This window comes from Zalophus californianus, chromosome 5 (assembly GCF_009762305.2).
Source record: "Zalophus californianus isolate mZalCal1 chromosome 5, mZalCal1.pri.v2, whole genome shotgun sequence".
Lineage (NCBI taxonomy): Eukaryota > Metazoa > Chordata > Mammalia > Carnivora > Otariidae > Zalophus > Zalophus californianus.
In genome coordinates this window covers 154,411,696-154,431,508 of record NC_045599.1, presented here as the reverse complement: position 1 = coordinate 154,431,508, position 19,813 = coordinate 154,411,696, and the positions used below count along the sequence as shown (strand labels likewise).

General features: G+C 52.8%; 1 protein-coding gene and 1 pseudogene across 1 annotated transcript; one reads left to right on the top strand and one right to left on the bottom strand.

Moving 5' to 3' along the window:
* The first annotated feature begins 570 nt into the window (after nt 1-570).
* On the top strand, nt 571-4,509 carry LOC118356974 (vegetative cell wall protein gp1-like). The gene is made up of 5 exons (XM_035727541.1): nt 571-749; nt 1,198-1,399; nt 1,660-1,764; nt 1,963-2,094; nt 4,328-4,509. Exons 1-5 carry the CDS (start codon nt 615-617, stop codon nt 4,507-4,509), a joined length of 756 nt encoding a protein of 251 aa, XP_035583434.1. The 5' UTR covers nt 571-614.
* Nucleotides 4,510-10,587: 6,078 nt separating this feature from the next.
* Nucleotides 10,588-12,046, bottom strand: LOC118356973 (annotated as a pseudogene).
* Nucleotides 12,047-19,813: the final 7,767 nt, after the last annotated feature.

Genomic DNA, 19,813 nt, shown 5'->3' with positions numbered 1-19,813 from the left:
TTCCCACGGGGGCTGGGACACAGGCAGGAGGGGGGTGGCTTTGCCTGGACCCCAGAGCAGACCCAAGCCCCTCTGAGCTGTGTTCCATGCCAAGCCCAGCTCCTTGGCTCATCCATGCATTGCCAAGTATGCACCAGCCTCCTGTGATAGCAGGTATGGAACACGTGTAAGGTCCTACCCCTGATGGCGTCCCTAGAACTAGAAGCCAGAATACCCCGATGTGCAGATGGGGAGCCTGGGGAGGCCCTGAGAGGCACGGGGTCTGTCCAGGGTCATAGCCCTGGGCATGCGCAAGAGTCCGGTCTGAACCCAGCTCTGTGTCCTCACAGCAGGGACACCGGCTGCACCCAGGCCTCCCGGGGCTGTGGGTGGGCTGTGAGGGTGTCACTGTGTGGATGCGGCATGGGGGGAGGGTGAGCATTCCGCAGCGGGGGAGGGGGCCCCTCGGGGGGCTCTTGTGTGAGGAGGAAGTTAGGTAAGGGGACCCCAGGCAGTGGTGACCTCACTTCCCTGACAACAGAGCCCAACAGAATTTGGAACCCCGGTAACCAGGCACCCACATTCCACAGACAGCCCCCTGCCCAGCTCATTTCATTGGAGATCTTAATGGCAAAATGTTCATGTGTTGCCTGCCAAGGTCCCGAGGCTGCAGGCGGAAGAAAGGGAGCCCTGCGGACGCTGTCCCCCGCTGGGGATTTCATGTCAGGACTCCCCACCGCCTCTGGCCATTTGGTCGGAAGGACAGAAAGGTGACAGCAGGAGGCCCAGAGCCGGCCACCCAGCCCCACTCACTCTGATGACCTGTGTAGCCCCAGGTGCCCTCCCTGTGTGTGTCTGTGAGTGTGCACGTGTGTGAGTGTGTGCGTGTGTGTGTGAGTGTGTGTGTAAAGAGGGGTCATGGGGGTGGGGCCACCCCGAGCAGGAGCAGGCTGATGAGGGGTCAGATACCCAGTGGGCAGGTCATGTTCAAGGTCAAGGCTGGCTGGTGGGATGGGGTGTGCGGGCGCTGCCCCTTCTGCCCAAGGTTGATCCCGATAGCCCTGCAGAGATGGGTCACTGCATCCCGGGTGCAGGGCTGTGCACGCACAGGTGTGTGTCTGATCTGGGAGCAGCAGGGGGACTGGGCAGGAGGACAGTGCGGATGGCCGGGGAGGGCTGTGATACCTCTGGGCCGGCTACCGGTCCCTGTCTTTGCAGAAGGCAACGGAGGACATGGAGAGGAGGCTGCTGGACACGCCCTCCGTCTCCTCGACAGAGGGGGTGACCCCACAGGGGTCCCCAGGAGCAGATGCTGGGGATTGTAGGGGAAGACCTCCTACACAACCCAGACCACTGTCCCAGGTGGTTGTCCACCGGTCAGTGGTCCAGGAGCCAGAGCCCACGGAGGCCAAGGCTGAGGGTGAGAAGGCTGGGGCTGGGTGTTTGTGGTGTGTGGGGATGGGTCGCTCCTGGCCCCACAGGGAGGAGCCCCCAGAGGCTGGTGTGGGGCCAGGAGCAAGACTGGGCTCAGAGCACACAGCGGGTGGACTGCAGTCGGGGAGATGTCCCTGTGAGGGTTCCTTCCCGGCTGTGGCTTCTCTGGGAGGCCCTGGGCTGGGCTCTGTCTCTGCAAAGGCCCATGGAGAGTAGGCACAGAGGTGAGCTTTTCTCTTTTCACAGCTGCTCCACCCTCTGAGGACCTAGAGCTGGCTCCAACTCCATCAGCAGCTCTGGGGGGAGGGGTGGTGCCTACAGCGACTTCAGGAGCACACCAGGAGCCGGCAGGTAACCAAGCACCTGCCCATGGAGAGCCTGGCATGGACCAGGAAGAACTGGCACCTGCTCCTGCCCCAGCCCCTGCCACAGTTCCTGCCCCTGCCAGAGCCGCTCTCCCTGCCCCTGCCCCTGCCCTTGCCCCTGGCCCTGCTCTTACACCCAGCCCTGCCCCTATCCTAACCCCTGCCCATACTCCTGCTCCTGCAGGGCTCCCAGAGCCACATCCAGAGCCCACAGCCCTGCAGGGAGAGCTCCTTGTACCATCGCCGGACCCCGACGCCTCACCAGAGTGTTTCATCCCCTTAGTTCCATTGCCAGACCCTGACGCCTCATCAGAGTGTTTCATCCCCTCCCCCGATGTTCTTTCTCTCTGGTTCATATTAACTGTTATTTTATCTTTTCATGTTCTGTATACTGTTTATTATTTGTTTTAAATAAAATTACTTGTTTTCAATTGAACATGTCATGAGTATTAAGTACATGCCCAACGCTGTGCCACCACACCCCAGAACATTGCTGCAGAATATCTCATTCCCCAAAGGAGTCCCCGAACCAGAAGGCCTCCCTGCCCATTTATCCCCCAGCGCAGACCCTGGCAACCCCTAAACTGCTTTCTCTCTCTCTGTTCTTTTACCTGTTCTGGATGATTCCATAAGTGGAATCACGCAGTAAGGGCCTTTGTGTCTGCCCACCTATTTTCAAAAGGGACTCGTTTTCTCCTGTGTTTACTTGACATAGAATTTCACTTATTTGATATTGAAATCCCGATGGATTGCACATCACATGTAATCATAGAGGCCACTTTAGGAATTATGGGCACAATCTCTGGGCCACCACAGCCTGACCCCAGACAGGAAACGCTGGTTCCTCCTGTGGCCCACACAGAAACCAGGGAAATGCAGAAAGCTGGAAGACACACCACAAAGGGCAAAAGCACTGCTCAGAACCCAAGGCCAGAGAAGGTTTTCACCTGACTCTGGTCCAAACCACGCTCCAAGTCACTGGGTTCCACAGGGACGGAGACCAAACACATGCAAGTCCAAGGCGGAAGGATAGGCACGCAGGGAATATGGGTCAGAGATGCGGGAGCTCCTGGGGAAGGGCTCCGGCAAAGGAAACCCTATGGAGGCAGCGCTGGTCACCCTCAGACCGGCAGGTGTCTGGTCTAGGGACCAGCAGCCCTGGGGAAAACGTGAGGAAGTAGAGGTCCCCTGGAGAGAACGGTGACAGGCACCCCTGTCTGGGAGAACAGTGAGCAGCACCCATCCCAGGCCACAGGTGCACCCATCACCTGGTATGCTCAGCCTCGGACTCACCCCCGGAAACTCTGGCTCGGTTTTCACAGATGTATTGTCAGGAGTGTTCATCACAGCGGTGCTGGAGAGAGCAGGGAATGGACCAAGACTAATGCCCAAGGAGATGGACGGGATCCACGGTCCCCGTCCTCATGATAGAATGCCCTGCAGCTACTGTCCCAGTGTCATCCGGGGCACAGGATCCGGGAAGCCCCTCCTGAGACCCCCCTTCCTGCCACGCTGTTCCTGGGAACATTGAGAATTGTTTGAGGAGGAGGGGGAGAGGATCCAGGATGACAGCGGGTGCAAGGAGAAGGAAGGTCAGCACTGGGAGGACAGATGGACGTGCCCTGAGCCACCATCCAGGGCCCGGGCTGTGATGCCCTTGGACCTTACCCCAAATAATGGCTCCTGAGGTATGGATCCAGCTTCTGTGGTTTCATTCCCTCCCTCCCTGCATCATTTATTCACTCCCTCATTCATTCCCCCCTCCCTCTCCTTCCCCTCCACCCCTCCCTCCCTCCCTGCCTCCCTGCCTCCCTCCCATTCTCCCTGCCTCCCTCCCTCCCTTCTACCCCTCCCGTCCTCCCTTCCCTCCTCCCTCTCTCTTTCCCTCTCTCCCATCCTCCCTCATTCAGCAGAGGATCTGGGGTCCCTGCTGTGTACTGAGCACTGGGGCTTCATCAGTGAGCACCCCACAAACCACATGGTCACGTCCACTGTGGGAGGTGACGGGGCAGTCCTCAGGGCTAGCACTGGTGATGAGCACCAGGAATCTGCTCCTGAAAACAGGTCAGTTGCACAAAGAATGGAGAGACCCATGCTTAGCACTTCCTCTAGAAAAATCTAGTCCTGAAAAGTGATGAAAAGTAAGTATATCCTAGACTTCATGCGATGTGAGTTCTACTGGCAGGTACCTACTGATTCCTAGAACCAACAAAGAGTAAATCATCCAGTGTCGACTGGGGTGTTGTGACCCAACTTTTCTGACCAAATGACACGTTTCAGCCAACATCTCCAGGGCCTCTGAGTTTTCCCAAGGGTCTCTGCGATTCTCTGATCCTTCCATCAACCTCCTTGGGAAGCTCTATCCTGTCGTCTTCCTTGTCTCCTGCCTCTTCTGGGACCCTTCCATGGCCTCCCCACCAGTGCCACCCCCACCAGGACTCCCTGTGCCCCCTGGCCTGACGCCCACATCCCATGCTGGGTCCCGTGAGCCCAGTGCTTTTTGCAAGGACTGTGTGCTCCCTCTGGGTCACTTGGCATCTCTCTTGCAGTGGCCTGCATCTTCCTGTGCTGGGTCTCCTCTGAGCAGTCTGTGAGGCCAGACTGTACCCATGTCACGGGCATGGAAGCGAGAGTCCAGAAGGTCCAGACGACCTGTTCCCAGTCCCAGCGTGTGGAGCATGGGTCAAGGATGGTCCGCGAGCAGAGGAAGACTTGGGCCCAGGGAGACTGAGGGAGGATGTGGCACAGTGAGCCTGCAGGAGGAGAGTGAGCACTATGGGGGCCTGGTGCTCAGACCTGCTGGGAGACCGCATCTCACCCACAGCAGCTCTGTCCCCAGGGCTGGAGGGTGTCAGGGTAGCCACCCTCCGAGGCTCTAGGCTGACAGTGACTGGCAAGAGAGGAGGTGCACCTGATGCAGGAGAGAGCCCTCAGGCAGAGAGGAGGGGATAGGCTCTCCCCCAGCAGCAGGTGCACTGGGGCAGGCTGAGGGGCATCCGTGGACAGCAGTGCCTGCAGCTGGGGTCTCCACACGACCCCCTCCTCAGGCTCAGCACAAGCTTGTCTGGATGGCCTTTGTCCCCCACATACAAAGTCTGGCCCAGGACCCTCCTCAAGCCCTGACTCCCAATCCTTTGACCTCAGCTCAAGTGACAAGAAATGGCCAATAGTTTAGGTGGGGTTGGGTGCACAGGGACATTTGCTTTTCTGGCCCATGCTGTAACATTGCTGGCATTTTAAAGATCTCAGGGCTTTGATTCAAAAACGGTAGGATGCCGGGGACCCCAGTCGGCTTTCGGGAAACCTGCCTCTGGGCCTTGCAGCCCTCCCATCCCACCAGTTCTGCTCAGAATCCCTCCAGGTCACAGACCCACAGTCTTGGCTCCTCATATGGCCCGGACGATACACCTTCAAAAAGCGATCCCGGTGGGGCAGCAGGACACACTGTGGATTCCAGCAAATACACCTCCCAGAAACTGAGGGTGCTGCTGGACGAGCTGTCTGAAAACAGCCATGTCAGGGTTCCAGGAAGATACCAGAGGCACAGGAGTAACTGAGGAGCATCTGAAGGTCAGGTAGGGGCAGTCAGAGCTTCCAGACCCTTCTTCCCTAAAGCTCCTCATTCCTCAGCCTTTCTTCCGGTGATTCTGCCTGGTTTCTATTTGCCCCAACTGTTATCCATTGCCTTAGGCAGCAGAGACTCACGTATGCCTTTAAATGTTTTGGACATTGAATGTCCTCCAGTAGCCACTTCACTGCTGGGAGAGTTGGTAGCAAGCAAGAAGTCCCAGAGGACTCCAAGGGTCTGGACTTGGTGTTTCCCTCTTCTGAGATGGGGACACCTGTGGGAGGTGCAGGTGGTCAGCTGGGGGAGGGGGGCAGGCACCTGACGTGGACAGATGGGGCACAGGTGAGGCCCGAGGCCCCCGGGGTATGTGCCTGGCATCCGGACTGGACAGGTCTTCAGAGCTGCAGACTGGCTGGGATCATCTTCAGGCTGAGGAGGAAGGTGAGGGGAGCAGAGGGGACTGAGGAGGTTCGGCTCAGACAGGAGAGGGCTGAGCCACACTTTTGGGGGAAAAGCGGGGTCAGGTTCAGGCTCACAGGGACAGACCTTGAGGCCATTATGCCATGTGAAATAAGCCAGTCCCTAAAGGACCGACACTGGAGGACCCCACTTGTGAGGGATGGAGAGCACTCCCATCACAGAGGTGGAAGGAGCTGCTGGGTGCCGGGGCTGGGGAAAGGGAATGGGGGGTTAGGGTCTCGTGGGTAGAGGTTCAGTTGGGGATGATGAAAACATTGTGGCAATGGACCGGAAGTAGCCAGTGCAGAACAGGAAATATACTTATTGCCACTGAAACGCGCTTCATGGTATCAACTGTATGTCCATTATACCACAATACAAAAGAAGTGAGTCAGGACGTCGGGGCCGTCGCAAATCCCTGGAGGGCCCAGGAGCAGGGAGCCTGTATCTTAGTTCTCGTTCTCACGCTCTGCCCCTTGTTGGGTGACTGAGCTCAGTAAGTGCTTGCTAAGACACAGTGCAGGCAGCTGGTCCAGAGAAAGTGCGCAAGTGCAAACCCACTGGTGGGCACTGAGGAATCCCAAGGGACGCGCATCCAGACAGAGCGAGTGCCCACATTTCACAAACACCAGCATAGAAATAGCCATTTATTTTTTTTAAAGATTTTATTTATTTATTTGAGAGAGAGGGAATGAGAGACAGAGAGCACGAGAGGGAAGAGGGTCAGAGGTAGAAGCAGACTCCCTGCTGAGCAGGGAGCCCGATGTGGGACTCGATCCTGGGACTCCAGGATCATGACCTGAGCCGAAGGCCGCCGCTTAACCAACTGAGCCACCGAGGCGCCCAGAAATAGCCATTTAAAACCAAGGCAGGAACCTTATATAGCCCAGAGGGCTCCACGCTCCTGGAGGTCGAGCTAGTGGCCACGGCCAAGGCCTCTGGTGGTGAGGGCACTGGGGGGTCTGAGAGGTGACTCGGCGCACCCTGACCCTGAAGCCCCATGGCTGCGGTGAGGTGTAAGGACTGGGAGGGAAGACCCGGCCAGCGCCTGTTCTGGCTCCATGGCTGCTACAGGGCTGCTCCCAGCCCCAACAGGCAATGTCTGTTTAGAACCAGAGAGAAAACCTTTTCCCTCAATCGTTCTTTTTAAAGATGGTTGCTCAGCATTGACACAGAAAAACCTCTGACATAAAACTGGAGCCGTTCACAGCTGCAAATGACCCTGAAATGATCAAAATGTAGTGACCACAAAGAGAGGAACGTGTGCCCCCAGGCAGGCCTCCTGTGCACAGGGGTGCCTGGGGCGTTGGCGTGCCCGTGCAAGCAGTGCTGGGCTCCACAGTTTCCCTCAAGGGGACAGAAGTAGGAATCTGCTCTGACAGCTCCGCTCAAGGCAGCACCCCCTGATGGAGATGGGGACAGCCCCTCGTGACTTCCAGATGTCCTGGTGATTCTTGGGCACAGCCATGGATCTCAGCTTCTTCGTGACCCAGGGAATGATGGGGGGCCAGCCCAGCAGCCTCGGGTCCCGCAGATCCTCCAGGGGACAGCCCAGCAGCCGCGGGTCCTGCATGGCCTCTGGGGGCAGCCCCTCATGAGTTCTGTGTGTCCTGGTGATTCTTGGGCATGGCCCGAATCTCAGCTTCTTCATGACAGGGGCCAGCCCAGCAGCCGCGGGTCCCACAGGTCCTTCAGGGGACAGCCCAATACCGTGGGTCCCATAGCTCCTCTGGGGACAGCGCCTCATGAGTTCTGGGTGTCCTGGTGATGCTTGGGCACAGCATGGATCTCGGCTTCTTCATGACCCGGGGAATGATGGGGGCCAGCCCAGCAGCCGTGGGTCCCACAAGTCCTCCGGGGAGAGCACCTTGGTGGGCCTGTGCAAGTCCCGTGCGCTCCCTCTGGGGTCACTTGGCATCTCCCTTGCAGCGGCCTGCGTTCTTCCTGCGATGGGTCTCCTCTGAGCAGTCTGTGAGGCTGCACTGTGCCCATGTCACGGGCACGGAAGCGAGAGTCCAGAAGGTCCAGATGATCTGCTCCCAGTCTCACCATGTGGAGCCTGGGCAGGGAGTGGTCCCTGAGCAGAGGAGGACTTGGGCCCAGGGAGCCTGAGGGAGGATGTGGCACAGTGATCCCACAGGAGGAGAGTGAGCAATGTACGGGCCTGGTGCTCAGACCTGCTGGGAGACCACATCGCACTGGCTCTGTCCCCAGGGCTGGAGGTTGTCAGGGTATCCACCCTCCCAGGCTGCAGGCTGGCAGGGACTGGCAGGAGAGAAGGCCCCTGGTACAGGACAGAGCTCTCAGACAAAGAGGAGGGGGCAGGTGTTCCCCCAGCAGCTGGAGGAACTCTGGGTAGCCACCCTCCCAGGCTGCAGGCTGACAGTGACTCGCAGGAGGAGGCGCACCTGGTGCAGGAGTGAGCCCTCTGCAGAGAGGACGGGGCAGGTGCTCCCCCAGCAGCAGGGGCACTTGGACAGCCTGAGGGGGCATCAGTGGACAGCAGTGCCTGCAGCTGGGGTCTCCACACAGACCCCATCCTCAGGCTCAGCACAAGATTGTCTGATGGCCTTTGTCCCCCAAATACAAAGTCTGGCCCAGGATCCCCCCTCAAGCCCCAACTCCCAATCCTTTATACTCAGCTCAAGTGACAAGAAATGGCCAATAGTTTAGGTGGGGTGGGTGCACAGGGACATTTGTTTTTGTGGCCCATGCTGTACCGTGGCTGGCATTTTAAAGATCTCAGGGCTTTGATTCGAAAACGGTAGGATGCCAGGGACCCCAGACAGCTTTTGGAAACCTGCCTCTGGGCCTTGCAGCCCTCCCATCCCACCAGCGCTGCTCAGAATCCCTCCAGGCCACAGACCCACAGTCTTGGGTCCTCAGATGGCCCAGACGATGTGCCTTCAAAAAGCGATCCTGGTGAGGCTGCAGGACACACTGCAGATTCCTCCAAATCCCCCTCCCAGAAAGTGAGGGTACCACTGGACCAGCTGCCGAAAACTGACAGGTCAGGGTTCCAAGAAGACACCAGAGGCAGCATCTGAAGGCCAGGTAGGGACAGTGAGAATCTCCAGTTTTGCCTAGGGGCAGCTCCCGTCCCCCTAAACCCTCAGTGGGATGGCTTTACTGGGGGATTGGGGGGGACCATGCCTGGAGGACCCATGGCTCCACTGTTAGAGGTCGCCGACTTGATCAGTGCACAGGTGGGGAAACCTGGCCACACCCAAAGAATTTCTAGAAACAGTAGCCATCTCAGTGGTAGCTGACCTGGGAGGTCAACCTTCCAGCTGCCTGAGGTGGGATCGAGCCACAGACCAGCACACTAGCCAGAAATGGAAGAAGGAGAACAAGTTCTTCATTTCATAGTTTCTAAGTCACCGGTTTGTGCCTACGGTCAGTATACTTTGCATCCTGGGAAATCTCTGCCTGTCGAAGGTCATGAAAATGTTCTCCTCATGTTCTCTGCTGGAGTTCTTGAAAAATCTCTGGTTTATAGGTAAAAATCATCCGGAATTGACTTTGGTTGGCACAGCCATGCTGGGAAAAGGATGGATTTTCCCCAAAATACTAAACATAGAACTCCTGTATGATCCCACTATCAGATAGACCTTTTCAGGAAATGAAGTCAGTTTCTCGAAGTAAGATCTGCACTCTCCCACCCAATCTCCCTGAGGAGGGGCGGCCACCCTTAGCAACCCTCCCCTTGAGGCAGGCGCCTCCCTGGACAAGGGGCTACGCCAGGGCTGGGAGGTCTCCACAGCAGCACACCCAATATCCTGGATACTAGGAGACAGAGTACAGCACCAGGCCAGTGAGGGTCAGGACACACTAACCCAAATATGGCACCTTGGCAAATTAAATATAGAAGCTAAAAGAACTTTTGCATAGAGCAGAAGCAAGAAGGTCTCTCTGACCCCCAGCCATCAGCCTTTCTTCCCTTAAGCAGGTCAGAAGACTCCCATGTGGAACTTTCTCTCCCCGGACCACAGGGATGACGTGCTTATCACCAGAGTCAAGGAATTTAGGACCACGGGGTCTATACGAACACACCTGGTTAAACGAACCCTTATCTTCCTAGTTACCTTCTTTACCGTTTACGAGCCCTAGTCCAAACCCCTGTGTCTGTCAATTCTTCACACACTTACTGCTTCTTTGTCTAAAAGGTAGAAGAGCTGTCTGCTCCAGTCACCTCTGCTGGTCGTCATGGTCTTGTGAGGTTCCCACCAAAACAATCAATACATTTTGCTTGCTTTTCTCCTGTCCATCTGTCTTTGTCAATTTCCAGACTCAGCCAGGGACCTTAAAAGGGTTGAGGAAAACTTTTTCCTCTCTTGCAACACTGTGGGGCGGGGGGTGCGGAGTCAGAAAAACCCATCCCATCTTCCTGGCTTTGGTGAAAACGGACCTCTACTGGGAAGCAGCACAGGACAGTGCATGGCTGGAGGAGCCAGGGAGAGAGGCACATGGAACATGTAGGAGCTATTGGCCCCCAGCCAGGGGACTTGGCCCCAGTGACAAGTCCAGGGTGTGATTATGATTATTATAATGGAAGCATCCCGAACATCAGACCTTCCCCACGCCAGGCTTCATGATTGCTGCTCGTTGTAGTTGCTACTGTTGGTTTAGTGACTTTTCTGAACTTACTTTGTCAAGTCTGTATTCTTTGCTGTGTGTATGGCTACTGAATCCCTGTGCTGTTAACTTAGTGGTCAGCCAGTGGCTGGGCAGAGAAGTCACCCCTGTTTCTGAGCTATGGGCTACAGATTGGAGGTCCCCACAACCTCTTCAGGTTTGAATAATCTGCTCCAGTGGCTCATGGAACTCAGAGAAACATGTTACTTACTAGATGACCAATTCATTGAAAGGACAGAACTCAGGGCCAGGCAGCCAGAAGCGATGAGCAGGGCAAGGTGTATAGAAGCAGCTCAGAGCTTCCCTGCTCTCTGAAAGAGGCCTTTGCCCACCTCCACTCTGACCTTCGTCTATACTTCCTAACTGAGGACGTCCTTCCTTCTGACTCATCTGTTAACTCGAGTGAAAGACCCGGTGGGCACCAAAACGACTCCTCAAGTACTAACCACTGCTGCCGTCCTGGTGATTCTGGGCACAGCCATGAATCTCAGCTTCTTCATGATGGGGGGCAGCCCAGCAGCTGTGGGTCCTACAGGTCCTCTGGGGACAACACCTTAATGGGCTTATGGCCCAGCAGGTACCTGTTCAGGTGGCTCTCGTCGTGCCACACAGCCTCGATCCCATTGGCCAGGTTGACCCCCATTGTCTGGTGACAGGCCAAGGTCAGTTGGTGAACCTCTACCACCGACCCCCCAGAAAAGGCCCCCTTGTAGTCAAAGTAGCCCTTGCCCCTGGGAAATGTGCACCTGGGACTGTGGCCAATGCTCGTAGCTGAAATCCTTGTGGGCCGCCTGGTAGAAACCGGGGTGCAGGGTGCCAAAGAGGGTCTCCACACTCACGTGGTCGCGGAACTTCATGTCCACCTCTGTGCACACCAGGTAGTCCACCTCACAGAGGAATTGTGGAGTTAATCTTAGAAAATATATTGTCAGCCCTAAGGAGTGATTGTGGAAGCAGCTGAAACGTCAGCAGCGTTCCTGTTCTCAGGCTACTGACCACAATGGCCCGGTAGGAGCAGGATCCCATGATCCCCAGGGGCAGGGCAAAGGTTAGGAGCCAGGAAAGAATGTAACCCTCCGTGCCCCCCTTCCTGCACCTGGTGTTTGCTAGCACAAACGTCCCACTCTTCCCCGATCCCATGACGGCCTCCCTGCGTGCCTGTGCGTAGAGGAGGGTGCAGGCCTGCTTCACAGCTTCAGCGTACTTGCCATCCCTTTGTCCTCCTTTCCCACGCTTTGAGGCGTCTGCCTTTGCTTTTCTGATAAAAAATGACGTAAAAGCGATATGCAGAACCCAGCTGCTGCTGCCCTACTTACAGAGGCAGCCCTGCATGGCCGCTCAGATTGGTGTCTGAGAACTTTATTTCAGCGCACGATGATGGGAAAAGCTGCTTACAGAAGCGGCGGATCATCACGTGCTCTGTCTGCATGGACGCGTCCTCCCAGCGCGGGGTGCCGGGAACCTCGAGCACCACCACCCTCCGGCCTTCCCGGAGGGGCACATGGGGCCCGGCGGGCAACTGATTGGTGAAGACGTAGTAGGTGACCCTGTGTCCCACCATGAACTGCTTCTCAACTCTCTGCGGGAACATCTCCAGGAAGACCATGTATCCACAGGGACAGGGGACAGGGCTGGAGGAGGGTCACTGCCAGAGGCTGGCAGCAGGACCCCAAAACTTGGGCCGTAAACGTGTGCACTTTCTTCAAGGGGGGCAGGCCCTGGGCTGCTTTAAGCAACAGCCACCCTCCTGGCCTGGCCTGAGCGCGTCTGCTGGTGGGGCCTCCCTACCTTTGGCTCCCAGAGATGGGAGCCATCAGGACCCCATCTTACAAAGGGGAGCCTGAGGCTTAGAGGCTAGAAACCCATGCAGCTGATTCTACCCAGTCTGTAGGCCATAGAAACAAGGGCTGTGCCCAAAGGTGCTCAATTCATGGCAGGTGGGGACAGAACCTGCAGGGGGTCAGCCAGGGGAGGGGACGTGCAGGGTTTGCCGGGGAGCTCAGCACAGGGGGAGTGTTCCTGGCTCTAGCATGCTGACTGTCGGGCTTCATGGGTCACACGGTCACCTACCCTAACCCTAACCCTTAACCCTAGCCCCTAACCCTAACCCCAACCCTAACTCTAATCAAACATCATGCTCAATTTTGAGGACTGACAGCTCTACTCTGAAATCAAAAACAAGTCCATCATGCTGGCTTTCACTCATTGCTCAGTATCGTACTGAAAGTTCTACCCAGAATGATAAGGCAAGAAATCCACATGTGGAAGAAAACAGTAGAACTAGTCTATTCAGAGACCAGAGATGACATCATCTTATAGACAGAGCTTCCTAAACAATCAACAATAATATCAATACACAAGAATCTCTATTTGGGGTGCAGGGTGCCAAAGAGGGTCTCCACACTCACGTGGTCGCGGAACTTCATGTCCACCTCTGTGCACACCAGGTAGTCCACCTCACAGAGGAATTGTGGAGTTAATCTTAATTAATATCAATACACAAGAATCTCTCTTATTTGTAATATCAATACACAGTTAATATCAATACACAAGTTAATATCAATACACAAGAATCTCTCTTATTTGTATACATTAGCCATGAATCATCCAAAAAATAATTTAAGAAAACAATTCCATTTTAGGGAACATTATCGTGGACAAAATACTTAGGAATAGATGTAATCAAGGTGCAAGTCTTGTACGCTGAAAATTACAAAACATTGCTGAAAGAAAGGGAAACCTAAATAAATCTGAGGACCCCACGGTGATGAAAAGACATACTATTGATAAGATGGCAATAGTGCACAATGCAATGTGGAAATTCAATGTGTTCCCAAGAAAATTCACAAAGGCCTTTGGAAAGAACTGCACAAGCTAATCCTAACAGTCATATGGAATTTCAAGGGACCACAAAATAGCCAAAACAATCTTGAAAAAGAAAATCAAAGGTGAAAGGTCATTCTTCCAAAGTTCAAATATTAATACAAAGCAACAGTAAATAAAACATTTTGATACTGTCATAAAGGTATGCATTCACCCTGAAACAAATAATACATTATATGTTAATTGAATTTAAATTTCAAACATTTTTAAAAATAAATAATTTTTTTAAAAAAGATATGCATACAGATCAGTGGGATTCAACTGAGAGCCCAGAAATAAACCCCTTCATCTATGGTCCACTGAATTTTGACAAGGGTGGACAACATTACACTGGGGGAGAGAAGGGTCTTTTCAACAAAGGGTGCTAGACAATTGGCTATCCATGTACAGAGGAATGAAACTGGACCCTTACCTCACACCACATATAAACATTAACTCAAAATACATTAAAGGCTTAAATGTAAGAGGTAAAACTATAAACTCTAGAAGAAATAAGTGGGGATGAATCTTCATAACCTTGGATCTAGCAATGCTATTAGATCTGACACAAAAGCGTAAGAAAGCAAAGAAAAAAATAGATAAAATAATATCCTCAAAATTAAAAATCTGTTCTGGGTGCCTGGGTGGCTCAGTTGGTTAAGCGTCCGACTCTTAATTTTGACTCAGATCATGATCTCGGGGTCATGAGATAGAGCCCACGTCAGGCTCCACACTGAGTGTGGGGCCTGCTTAAGATTCTCTCTCCTTCTCCCTCTGCCCCTGACCACTCGCACACTGACTCACTCTTAAAAAAGAAATGTAAAAAAAAAAATTAAAAATCTTTGTACATCGTAAGATACCATCTGGAAAGTGAACAGATAGCCCGCCGAATGGAAGAAAATATTTGTACATTATGTATCTAATAAGAGTCTGTTGCCCAGAACATGTAAAGAGCGTTTACAACTCCTCAGCAAAAAGACGACCCATTTCTTAAAATAGACAAAAGACTTGGATAGACCTTTCTCCAAAGAAATCATACAAATGGTGAATAGCACATGAGTAGATGTTAAACATCCTTAGTCTTTATGGAAATGAAGATTTAAACCAGTTAGATGTCCTTTTACACACAAGAGAATCTCTATAATCAAGAAAAGTAAAATAACAAATTTTGGAAAGGATGTTGAGAAACGGAAACCCTTACACCTTGCTTGTGACAAATGGTGCAGTCTATGTATAAAATATTTTGGCATTTAGGCAAATAGATCAAAGTAGAATGACCGTATGGTTCAACAATTATACTCCTAGATACATACCCCCAAAATTGAAAGGAGAAGTACCCTTATTCAGAGCAGCATTTTTCACCGCAGCCAAAAGCGGGAAGCAACCCAAGTGTCCACTGACAGACGAATGGATAAACGAAACGCGGTGTACACACCACGGAGCACGATTCAGCCTTAAAAACGAAGGGGGCTCTGACACAGGCGACACCACGCATGAAGCGGGAAGTCATCACGCTGAGCGACATCAGCCAGTCACAGAAGGACAGACGCCCTGTGGTCCCACTTACCGGAAGTGTCCCGAGACACACAGTAGAATGTGGCTGCCGGGGCCGAGGGGAAGGGGACGGGGAGCTGGCGTCTCCCGCAGACAGAGCCGCCCTCGGGGAGAAGGAAGAAGTTCTGGAGAACGACGTGCCCCCGCGGGACCCCAGCTACGGCCGGGAACTGCGCACCGGACACGTTCTGAGGGTTCGGTGGTGGGTCCGCGGGACGGCGCCCCGTCGGGGGTAACACGCCCTGAGGCAGCCCGCGGGCGGCGAGGACACGCGGCTGGGGTCTGAGTGCGGAGAGGGAGGGGCTGCGCTGCGCTGGCGGGTTTCCCGCGGAGTCGGCTCCTCTTCAAACCACCACGTCCGCGCGGCCCCGAGAAGCCGAGCCGCCGACGCTCGTGCCGCAGGCGGAGCCCCGCCCCGACCCCGACGGCGCGGCCGCGGGGAGGACCCGCAGGGCCGAGGCCCGGGGAGCGCGAGCGCCGCGGCGGGGGGCCGCTGCCTGACCGCAGCCCGGCTGCGGGGCCCCGGAACCGAATCCGAGGGGCGCGCGAACACAGGCCCCGGGACCCCCGAGCGGATCCGAGCCCAGGAAGGGGAGACCGACAGCCCCGCGCACAGCACCGCGGGGACCCCGCGTCACGGCGCACAGAGCCCCGGCGTCTACACAGCGCGCCCCTCCTCCGCGGGGTCCTGCGAGCTCGCACCCCCTCCGCAGTCCCCGCTCAGGCGGCTTCTCCTCACCTCCTCCTCCCTCGGCGAGTCCTGAGGAGGCCGGCTCCCGTCAGCGTGGACGCGACCCACGTCCTCCCGAAGTCTCCCCAGCGGGTCCTGAGGAGGCCGGCTCCCGTCAGCGTGGACGCGGCCCCACGTCCTCCCGAAGTCTCCACAGCGGGTCCTGAGGGGGCCGGCTCCCGTCAGCGTGGACGCGACCCCACGTTCTCCCGAAGTCTCCACAGCGGGTCCTGAGGGGGCCGGCTCCCGTCAGCGTGGACGCGGCCCCACGTCCTCCCGAAGTCCCCACAGCGGGTCCTGAGGAGGCCGGCTCCCGTCAGCTTGGACGCTGACCCACGTCCTCCCGAAGTCTCCACAGCGGGTCCTGAGGGGGCCGGCTCCTGACGGTGGCTGAGGCCCCAAGTCCTCCCGAAGCCTGGGCGTCAGCACAGCGGGTCGGTCCTGAGGCCTTGGAACACCTGTCCTCGCCCGGGAGGAGGAGGGCTGAGCGCGCATGCCCCGCACGGGTCGCGGGGCGGGACTCGGGCGCCTCCCGGCGGGAGGTGGGGGCAGTGCAGGATGCGGTGCACTCAGTTGCGTGGAGGCACCTGTCCCTTCTGGGGTCCAGCTGAATCCATTACATTTGGGAAATTCGAACTGAAATGGAGTCCAATTATCCCCTGACTTCTCCAGAAATAGAAACTATTAATTAGAAACCGTACGGAATTAAGTGAAATGCAGACACAGGCTTTACAACTTACACCAAAATCCATTTAAAATTGTAGATAAATTTAAAGTGTAAAACTATCAAAATAAAGGGGGCTCCTGGGTGGCTCAGTCGGTGAAGCGGCTGCCTGAGGCTCAGGTCGTGATCCCAGGGTCCTGGGATCGAGCCCCGCGTCGGGCTCCTTGCTCAGCAGGGAGCCTGCTTCTCCCCTGCCTGATGTTCCCCGTGCTTGTGCTTGCTCTCTCTTTCTCTCTCTCTGTCAAATAAATAAATAAAATCTTTAAAAAAAAAAAAATGAAAAAAATCCACATGGTCTTGGGTTCGGTGATGAGCTTTAACACACAACACCAAAAGCCAATCCACAAAAGAAAAAGATTGATAACATGAACTTCCTAAAATTAAAACTTTTGCGGGGCGCCTGGGTGGCTCAGTCGTTAAGCGTCTGCCTTCAGCTCAGGTCATGATCTCAGGATCCTGGCATCGAGCCCTTCATCGGGCTCCCTGTTCAGCGGGGAGCCCACTTCTCCCTCTCCCACTCCCCCTGCTTGTGTTCCCTCTCTCGCTGTGTCTCTCTCTGTCAAATAAATAAATAAAATCTTAAAAAAAAAAAAACCTTTTGCTCTGTGAAAGAGCTTGCTCAGAAAACTAAAAGACAAGCCACAAACTGGGAGGAAATATCTGCAAAGCACAAATCTGGTAAAAGATTTGTATTCAAAAAATACAAAAGACTATCAGAACTCAACGATAAGGAAACAAACATCCTAATTGATAATGGGTAAGGATCTGAACAGATGCTGGACAAAGAAGATGTACAGATACAAAATAAGCATACAAAAATGTTTGACATCATCATTAGGAAAGTACAAATTTAAAAACCAGTGAGACAGCACCGCACACCTATCACAAATACTAAACTCCAAAAACAAGAATACCAATTGCTGGAAGGTGAGGAATGGCAGCAACTGTCCCTTCAGAAGACATTTTGGCCATTTTTTCGAAACCTAAGTAAGTCTCATGTTAAGATCCAACAATTGCACTTCTAGTATTTAGACAACTGCTTTGAAAAACTATTTCCGAACAAAAACTCACATGCAGTTATGCACAGTAGTAGTAGTTATGCATACCATTCATAATGGTTACAAACTTAAAGCAACCAGGATGTCCTTCCATAAATGAATCCATAAGCAAACTGAGTGCATCCATGTGAAGGAAGCAGAATATGCCATGCAAAATATACATTTTTGGCACAAGAGATATTGGGCTGATTAATTTTAAGAAACAGCAGACATGGGAGAATCTCTGAAAACTGGGTAAAAATTGCCTTTTGGTGAGTGAAATCTATGCTTATAAAGGAATGCCCCATTTGTAAGCCTGTCTCCCTCTGTATCAGGAACAGAATTACTAAAACTCAAGAAACTCTCACCAAAAGAGAAGGCACAGACTTAAATCTGTGTAACAACCATACCCTTGTTTACTGTGCTCTCCTGATAACATCCCTTAACTGGCCTTCCCACCACCCAAAATCTTTTGGTCTTTCGCTGAGGATAGCATTTAGGGTAAGGGCTGGGCCACTTCAAGGAATTATTCTGTTTTCCTGGGTATCTCCCATGAATAAAGGATGTATGCGTGCTATTAAACTTTGACTTGTTTTTCTCCTGCTAATCTATTCAGCAATAAGAAGAAATGAACCATCACCCCATACAATGACATGGATGAACTTTACCTGTATTTTTCTAAGTGAAAGAATCCAATCTGAAAAGCTTACACACTGAGTGACCCCATTTGTAGGAGATTCTGGAAAGGCAAAACTAGAGATGATAAAAGGATCAGGGGGTGAATTCCATGATATTTTAATGATTTATACCTGCCACTCTGCATCTGTGAAAACCCAAAACTTTTGGGGCACCTGGCTGGCTCAGTCGGTAGAGCATGCAACTCTTGATCCTGGGGTTGTGAGTTCGAGCCCCATGTTGGGTGTGAAGATTACTTAAAAATAAAATCTTTAAAAAACACAAACATTTTTACATCCCAAAAAGTAAATCATAATCTGCTGAAATTAAGTTGTTTAGGATGTGGGAGTGTCACAGGATGGTGTAGGGGTCAACGGCAGGCTGCCCCAAATCTGCCACTTTGACATATAGATCATTTTAAATAAAAGTTACTTAAGAGACAGCCTATGCAATGAGGATACTTAGACCCTCCTCTGTCCCCCTGGAAGCAGGAAATCTATCTCCCATATGAAGATATCCCTGTACCAGAAGGTAAAGAGATTTTGGCATCACCAGAGATGGGAGATTTGGAGCCCATAAGGCTGTTTAAACAACCCTTGTTAATTTTTACTAATTTACGACCCCAGCCCAAATTCTGTTTAGAATTGCTTACTAATTGAAGCACCCAAGGTTAAGTTTTCCTTGTCCTGTGATTTCATCGCAGGTGTATTTTCTCTTTGTCCAAAAAGTATAAAACCTGGCTTCCTTGGTCATTTCTTTAGACCTCAGTTTCATTTTTGGGTCTCCCTGTGCACATCATTACATTTTGGGTTTTTTTCTCCTATTACTCTGTCTCATGTCGATTTCATTCTTAGTTCCGTGGTAAGAACCTTGGACCAGGGAAAATTTCTTCCTTCCCTTCAATGGAATACAGAACGTGACACATAATCTAACACTTTGAAAAATACATGTAAAGTTCATCCATGTCATGTATTAGAAACATATGGGGGGAAAAAAACCCTCACTGTAGGTTGTATGACAAAAGGTGCTGACCTAAGTAACTTTGGAAATGAATGGAATCTGTAGATTAAAGAAAAAATGTACTGTACGTACACAGTAGACTCTATTTGATAAAGTTCTCTGCCATCAGAGTGGTAGCTAACAGTTCTGAAAACACCACATCTGTAATCTGGAACGGAGCAATGAATTAAATAAAGGACCGGTGGTGAGAGCCAGGTTTGTCACTGTTAGAGTAGGAAGTTACAGATCAGCAAAGGGAGAAGATCACAATCTCCATGTGGTGGCGGACCAGGTTGGAGACAGCAGTATAAACTCATCTTTAGCTTAATATGGACACAGTTCCACACAGAAATCCTTATAATTAGGTGTGTTTATATAGGTTGGAATACATGCATATATTGCCTTGCATTGTCCGCTGAGCACATTCAGGTCCCACAGGTGAGACTTTAATACCATTCTCTAATAAAAGGAACCAGGGCTCTTTGAAGAAATGGCTTATACTGGGATTAAGTAAATATAGGAGCCAGGATAATCTTGAAGTATCAGAAAGTAAGGAAGTACCAAGAAAAACCCCACAAAGATAGAATTATATCAAAGAGAAAGTGGAGCCAATGGAAACCTCAGGGTCATGAGATTGAGCCCCACAGTGGGCGACACGCTCCGTGCAGTCTGCTTGAGATTCTGTCTCTCCTTCTTCCTCTGCACCTTCTCCCTCTCGTGCTCTCTCTCTCTCTCAAAATAAATACCTCTTTAAAAACCTTTCCTTCCCTGTAGCTCAAAGGAGCTCCTTTG